The sequence below is a fragment of the Euphorbia lathyris genome, chromosome 5 (assembly GCF_963576675.1).
Source record: "Euphorbia lathyris chromosome 5, ddEupLath1.1, whole genome shotgun sequence".
NCBI classification, from domain to species: Eukaryota; Viridiplantae; Streptophyta; class Magnoliopsida; order Malpighiales; family Euphorbiaceae; genus Euphorbia; species Euphorbia lathyris.
In genome coordinates, this window is record NC_088914.1 from 58,892,742 (window position 1) to 58,900,260 (window position 7,519).

The following is a 7,519-nucleotide window of genomic DNA, read 5'->3' on the forward strand; positions in this document are numbered from 1 at the left end:
ATTTATCCCTTTGCCCCTACTTTCCATCTCCCTTCTTCTTTTCTGTGCCTCAACCAATTCCATTTCGCTTGCCTCCAGTTCCCCCATCGTTCTCATTATTTTCAATCTCTACTATTGGTTGAACATTAATAATCTATTTGTTTTTATTTTCCGAAACTGATTAGAAGATAAAAAATAATAATTGGTAAAATTTTGCATTTACCATTTATCAGCAAACTAAGTAAACGAAATGCCCTTAATCATTTCGGGTCGTAGTTTGAACCCAATAGATCTCAATCATTTTAATTGTAAATAAATAAGAAAAGATTTTTTTCATTTTTCCTTTGGGGATTATCATTATTTTGATCTATATGTAGGGACGCATTTCCATTTTTGCCCTCCATGAAGACAATAATGCCAAGTCTCCTTCCTTGTTTAACATGCCTCACTGCTTAATAAATTGGGATCCAAATCGCCAGCATCCATTACAGTTTCGCATTTACACATCCAAATATGGCACTCAAAACCGCTCACCTTCTTTCTTTTCTCCTCCTTCTTGCCTTCTCCACCGTCGCCTTCTCGGTAAGATCCTCCACAACTCCGGCCATTTTTATAAATTTAATTAATTTATCACTAACATATTAATTTCCTTGTCAGGATTCGGAGTGCGTTTATACTCTGTTCATAAGGACCGGATCGATCTTCAAAGGAGGAACGGATTCAATCGTGAGCGTAAGGCTGTACGACGAACTCGGGGAGTATATCGGAATTACAAATCTGAGATCCTGGGGAGGGCTAATGGGCCCTGAACACAGTTATTTTGAGAGGGGCAATCTCGACTTTTTCAGCGGCAAAGCTCCCTGCTTAAGCTCTCCGGTGTGTGCTTTGAACTTGACGTCCGACGGAGTCGGTCCACATCACGGGTGGTATGTGAACTACGTGGAGGTTGCAACCGCCGGGGTTCACGGCACTTGCTCGCAAGAGCAGTTCACGATTGAGCAGTGGCTTGCTAGTGATGCGGCGCCGTATGAGTTAACGGCCATCCGGAATAATTGCCCAACCTATTCCACCCTTGGCCGCAAAGATCGCCTTGGGGTTAAATCTGCTTCCATCTAACGGAGCTATGATGTTTAGTTATGTTATGTCTGTTGCTGATATTTGTGTTATATTTTTATGAGTTGTTGTCATCCTTTTCTTAGATTAATAAAACTAGTTGTGTTGAGCATTTCTTTTTTTTCTTTTTTTCTTTTTTTCATTTTAACTTGGACTAACCCCTTTCCATGAATTCTTTTTTTTTTTTATCTAAAAAAGTCATTGGAAAATTTATTAAAAATTTCTGCTGAAATGAAATTCCGTAGATAAATATTTATTTAGAAAAATGAAACTGAGTTACGATGCATAATGATAACAAAAATTTTATACAGTGAAATTTGATCCACTTAGTAGGGACATATTTTATGCTTAACTGAAGTATAATTTAATACTACTATTTTGATAAAAGAAATCCTTCTAACAAAGCGAATATGCTAGTATATACTTATTTCCATGTGCAACTTTCTGTGACATTTTCAAACAAAAGACTCTATGTGAATTACTGAGTTTAATTCATTTAGGAAAAAAGTGGAAATTTTTAGCGTTATGTTATTTGTCGGTAGGACGTAATTAGTTTGTCGTTTCGTAATTAAATGGCAAAGCGTATAGGGTAAAATGGGTATTTAGTTTTATTTAGTAATGGGACAGGTGCTATCATTGACTAAATAATAATCATATCGATACTAAATAGAGATGATAGCAGTGGATGTGGATGCTAATGTTTGAATTCAGATCGCATCAATGCCTCAATTTTTTCTTTTTCTTTTTTAATATAACCTATTCTGTATTAAAATATCAAATGACACATCTTACCAAAAAAAAAAAAATATATATCAAATGACACATATTTACTAAAATGGCCCCAATATTCAAAAGATCCATAAATTGATGCCACACCGTACGAAGCCCCCAATTGTTTGGATAACGAGTTCACATGCCTTTGAATTAATGATTTAATTGGTGATCTTTATAAACTTAATTTGAAAGCAAATATTATTTTCAAACTATTTTTCATTGAGGGTTGATTTAGATATAACTTTTCTGAAATTATAAATATTTTAGAAAACAATTTATCCCAACAAAAATTATATTTATATATATATATATATATATATATATATATATATATATATCTTGAAAGATGACTTAATAATAGTTTTGTCAAATATAAACTAATTAATCTTGTTAATTATATAGTTAATTATCTAAATTTTTCTTTTTGACAGTATATAATATCTTCTTCATCAAATTCTAGCAAAGTTACATATTCTACTTTGGTAGTAGATATTTAAACCTGTTATTTCTTTTATATATGTCATATCTATATCTATGATATATATATTTACATATTTTCATTTAAACAACACATTGATCTATATACTCACAAGACTCTGATACCATTTATCTTATCCAACCTGATGTCTTTACTCTTGTTTTCCAACCGAGTGCAATAACAAGAGAATCTTATATTTTTTAGTGTTGAAAATATGAGATGATAGATAACCTTTTGAAACATGAAGGCTTCAATGGAAAAACCTAATAGATTTATCTAACCTCTAAAGGACGGGTAACGAATCCGGATCTAATCAATAAACAAATCAATAGATTTAGGCTTCCTTTTTATAGCGCGGATTCGTTGAATAACAACAGAAGTAATTGACATTGGCTCCATATATATCACTCATCTAGGAGGTTACCACACCAAAGGAGTAATCACTCTTGATTCACGAACTAAAAACGAAACTCAAAGACAAAGGGAGAGAGAGGTGGAAGATAGGAGAGAGAGACAGAGAGAGAGAGTGTGTGTCTCAATCTTCACTACAAGAAAATCGCTTTTTGGCAACGCATCATGTCATTGCGTAAAATAGTTTTAGCAACGACAAATGCTTTTTCGCAACGACCGGCGCCTATTACAATAAACTTCGTTACTAAAGATTTCTGCAACGACTTTGTTGTCGTTGCCAAACCGTCAGCTTTGGCAACGACACGCGTGTTGCCAAAAATCTAACGTTGCCAAATTTGTATGCTCGAAACGAAGATAAAATATGTCTTTTATGACAACTATGACGCTGCTATATATGCTAAACTTCAGCAACAAAGACTATCGTTGCCATATATTAGTCTTTGGCTATGTGTTATGTTGTTGCCATAGAGTATAAATTTCAGCAACAACCAATGTCGTTGCTATATATATGGAAACTTTGGCAACAATATACGGCATTGCCATATATATCGATATGTAGCTACAACGAATGGCGTTGCCATATATTTTTTATTTTACAACAACTTTGTCGTTGCCATATATTATGGTTTTTGTTTTTTTTTAATGAGATCCATCCATATGATGTTCCTGCTTTTTGATAATACTGCATATGAAATAAATATCAGAAATAATCCGATACGTACCCATTACCACAAATTGGAAAACAACAATTATATATAAGAGAAAACTACTTAGTTACCCATCATAAGTTACCAAATCAACATGGGTTCTTTACATAAACAAATGACATCTAATTCTAAGAAATTTCAAAATTAGCAAAAAGCTTGAGTATGAATTTCACAGAAATTCAAAGCCACAAGTTCATTAACTACACAAAAAAAAGTGGTCTATTTTCTCAAGCATGGATTCCTCTTTGTACTTCACTTCCATTCGTGATAATTATCTATCATTATGAAACTCCATCCTACATAAGAAAATGAAAAGAACAGAGGATAAGCAAAATATTTTTAAGAGATTGAAAATGAACATGGCTACAAAATAGTTACTAATATATGCAAATAAAAAAGAATTGTAAGTTCATTATAAATACCTATTTGTTCATTTTTATCATTTCCATAAGTTCATTATAGTGCATCTTTGTTGTGCTTTATATTCTTCCATTTTCTTCTCACTTGCTTCTTTAAACTCTTCCATTTGCTTCTTGTTTGCTTCTAGCTCATTTTGTAGATAAGTACTCTGATTTTGACTTCCTTCTAGCTCCCTTTGTAAATGTGTAATCTGATTTTGACTCTCTTCTAGCTCACTTTTTAGAACAGTGATCTGATCTTGTTGTTTGCGAATGTTTTGTTGTTCTTGCTACAATCTTGATCTAATCGAGCCACCATATCCACTGCCTTTGCCTCGGGTGTGGCCAGATCTTAGGCTAAGTACATGAAGCAACATTTCTTCTTGTGTTTGAGGACGGGTTTCCTCCCCTTTAGGTTCTTTGTCCTTGTCTTGCACAAGTTGATGGAGTTGTTCCTTCAAAAAATTCATTAAGTTGAGTTTTCAGTATGCATTTAACTTTGATAGAATAAGATTCAAAAGTAGCAGTAGCCATACCAGAATATTAACATGAGCCAAATTCATTTAACTTACATGTACTTCATTTAACTTACATGTACTTTTTTTAGAGCTGTTAAAGATATTTAAAGCATGTCTTAACAGAAAATTGCAGGACTCTGTAATAACTGAGTTGTGTGCAAAGCAAAAAAAAAAAAAGGCATGTCTTAATGTTACCTATCAAAGGAGGAAGAAGAAGGATAATTAACAGTTTATTGAAGTGCTGTTGTTAAAAAGATTGTTGGCAGCTGTCCTTGCTGAGCTATCTTGTAACTGTTTTTATGACCTCAGAAGTATTAAAAGGTCATGCATATTAATCTAGTTCATAATAGTGTTCTTCCTCTTACCTCTGATCTTCTCTTTATCAATTATTCACTATTAATCTAGTTAATATAACACTTATAGAAAATTGCAGATTCATACACAACTGAGTTTTATAGTTTCAGAATTTAAGGTTGCATTAGATCATTTAAAGCAAAAAAGGGGCAGAATTACCTTGATCATTTCTAGGTTGCACTGGATCATTGTTTGCATTTTCTTCATTTGTAGGACTATGGGTATTAGAACCCATATCATCCATATCATTATCAGTTTCCGCAATGCGTAGAGGATCACTGTGAATAGAGGTCACATGAGTTCTTATTCCACCTTCAGTGTTTTGAGTTCTTGTTCCACCTTCAGTGTTTCTTACTATCTTTTGATTGACCTTGTACTACCCTATTGACATTGTTTCTTTTTCCATCTTCAGTCGTCTTCCTTATTACCTTATGACATCGTCCTCCCATATTTGCATTTCCACCCCAGTGCTCTTCTTTGATATCTTTGTTTGACTTTGAACCACCATATCTACATTCAAAAATAAAAAGATAGAAGCTATTAAAACTTGAAGCAAACGGGAATAAAGAAAAATGAGAAACAGCTCTGTACATTGATGAAAATCATGAATAATAAGCAGAGAAACATGTCTGAATATTATATGAAAAGCACAGAAAACCACACTTAAGACAATTCTGTTTACATGAAACAGCATTTTTACGGTTCCTTAAATTAAGAAATTACCCTACTGATTATTGTATAAAAACTGTACTTTTCAATCCCTTAAAATTAGCAATTACCCTAGCTGATTATTTGTATAAAAACAGCAATATCGAGCATTCACGAACAAAGTGATGAAGTATGTTTTTTTTCAACAAGACTAGAATTTTGAAAAACTCCTTGGAGATTCATTACAAGAGACCTATACTAATTGCAAGTATTAGTATTCTTAACATGAAGTTTAAATTCAGAAACAAAACTCTAACATTAAAAAATAACTTTCACAAAGTACAAGTTATAGTACCTGTTTGCTTAATTCAAATATGCCTGAATTCGAAAACTCCACAACAGTTGGTTTATATCAAGATGAAGAAAGAAATCTACATCAAATCACGTCTATAGCAAATCACCTAATTAAACAAAAAGAGCTTTAACAAAAAAGAGCTATTCTATTAAGTAGAAAAATATAAAAAGAAACTAGGAGCCTTTCTCACTCTTAAGCAAAAGTAAGCATCCCACTTTAGCATATTAAACTCATAATCAACGGATACATTAATTTATTTTTATTCTAGTTAGCCAAGGATACCCACTTGTAAGTATAATATAACCTCATACTTCATGGCAAGTATATGGATTCAAATTGATAAATAATGTAGACTATTTTAAGATTTCCGATGAAGAAGCCATTAAAAAAATCCAAAAGAAGGGACTTTTTAAATGTGACAATATAACAAAGGGTTAAACGACCAAAATACACCTAAAGTTTTCTAAAAGGTAATTTAGTCTCAACGTATAAAATGGTACCAATTTAGCCTCAATGTTTAGAAAATGACACCAATTTAGGTTCAAAGTTTACAGAATAGTATAATTAAAAGCCTCGGTAAGCCTAAATTGGTACCATTTTATAAACGGTGAGCCTAAATTAGTACCATTTTATACATTAGTCCTAAATTGATACTTCCCAAAAAAACACCTTGGTACCTTATACCTATAACAAAAGCACACAGTTGAATGCTTCAATTCAGAAAACACAGAATAACTTCACAAAACACATTAGGCCTTATTAACATTTCATTCTAACATACACAGAACAACTATCTTATTTTTGTTCATTGGAAAGTGAATAAACATTAGTACTTTTTTTTTCTCCAATTTGAACCCAAATAATGACATCAAAGACAATACAAATTTGTGAAATTGCAATCTTAAATTTGGGACTAGAAATTCGCTAAAAAATTACTGAGCTACAGTAGAAGTTTCAGGCACATAACTGGAAAAAGAATTAGGACGAGTCCATGCTTGATGAATGCACTTATTAAATTAATGGTTTTACGTTTCAACAACCTTTTAATTAAATAGGACAACTGCATTCTTATCAAGAGTATGGCTACTTATACACAAAACATGCATCTTATAGATTCAAGAACCAATCTAGTTTACATAATCAATACTGAACAACAAACCTAGATAATTAGGGTTCAACCTAAAACTCACTCTCACATAATTCAAAATTGAAAAGAATCACATTATATCAAGCTGAAGTGACATGGACTATTATTTATTTTTGAATTGATAGAAACCAAAGGCATGTAAACAGTGTAAACGACAGCAAAATGCAACACACAAATGGCACAAACTTGAAGCATCAAAATCACAGTCCTTAGAGAAACCAAAACATAACAAAAATTCTAATAAACCCAAAATAAAAAATAATAATCTCCCATTATACCCATCCCAATTAACAACCTTCGAATGAACCCTATACTCCCAGCACTCGTAATACTCTATGCGTAAAATAGATCCTTCAACTGAGCTATCTAGTTAGTGTAATCTATATTAAGAAGACAGAAAATAAACTAGAGAGAAGCAAAATAGAGAATACCTAGACTGACAGAGAGAAGCAGCAAACTGACAAAGTATCTTAACAGGGTCTGGTGGAAAGGAGTCGGCCTCGAGGTAAGCTGGAAAGCGACGGCGCCGTCACCGGGGAGAGCTTGCAAGCGCCGGCGTCGGGAGGGCTGGAAAGCGTCGGAGTCTGGAGGGCTAGAAAGCGCCGGAGTTGGGAGGCAGAAGGAATTGGGGATTTTA

The 7,519-nt window shown here is 33.1% G+C and overlaps 1 protein-coding gene and 1 long non-coding RNA gene across 3 annotated transcripts; one reads left to right on the forward strand and one right to left on the reverse strand.

Moving 5' to 3' along the window:
• The first annotated feature begins 402 nt into the window (after positions 1-402).
• LOC136231376 (PLAT domain-containing protein 1-like) lies at positions 403-1,204 on the forward strand. Its single transcript, XM_066020731.1, has 2 exons — positions 403-561; positions 637-1,204. The coding sequence occupies exons 1-2, from the start codon at positions 493-495 to the stop codon at positions 1,093-1,095; spliced, it is 528 nt and encodes a 175-aa protein (XP_065876803.1). The 5' UTR covers positions 403-492; the 3' UTR covers positions 1,096-1,204.
• Positions 1,205-3,491: 2,287 nt separating this feature from the next.
• LOC136228940 (uncharacterized) lies at positions 3,492-7,519 on the reverse strand. Of its 2 annotated transcripts, XR_010688893.1 has the most exons (5): positions 7,314-7,519; positions 5,736-5,841; positions 4,892-5,242; positions 3,885-4,315; positions 3,492-3,758 (listed from the first exon to the last, which is right to left on the reverse strand). It is a non-coding gene; the product is annotated as an uncharacterized lncRNA (long non-coding RNA). The 2 variants fall into 2 exon arrangements; XR_010688892.1 differs by lacking the exon at positions 5,736-5,841.

What these genes read in the sequence shown, in the direction of transcription:
- LOC136231376 (XM_066020731.1), top strand. Translation starts at nt 493, where the DNA reads ATGGCACTCAAAACCGCTCACCTTCTTTCTTTTCTCCTCCTTCTTGCC. An exon ending in TCTCCACCGTCGCCTTCTCG is followed by an intron (nt 562 to 636) that starts GTAAGATCCTCC and finishes TTTCCTTGTCAG; the next exon opens with GATTCGGAGTGCGTTTATAC.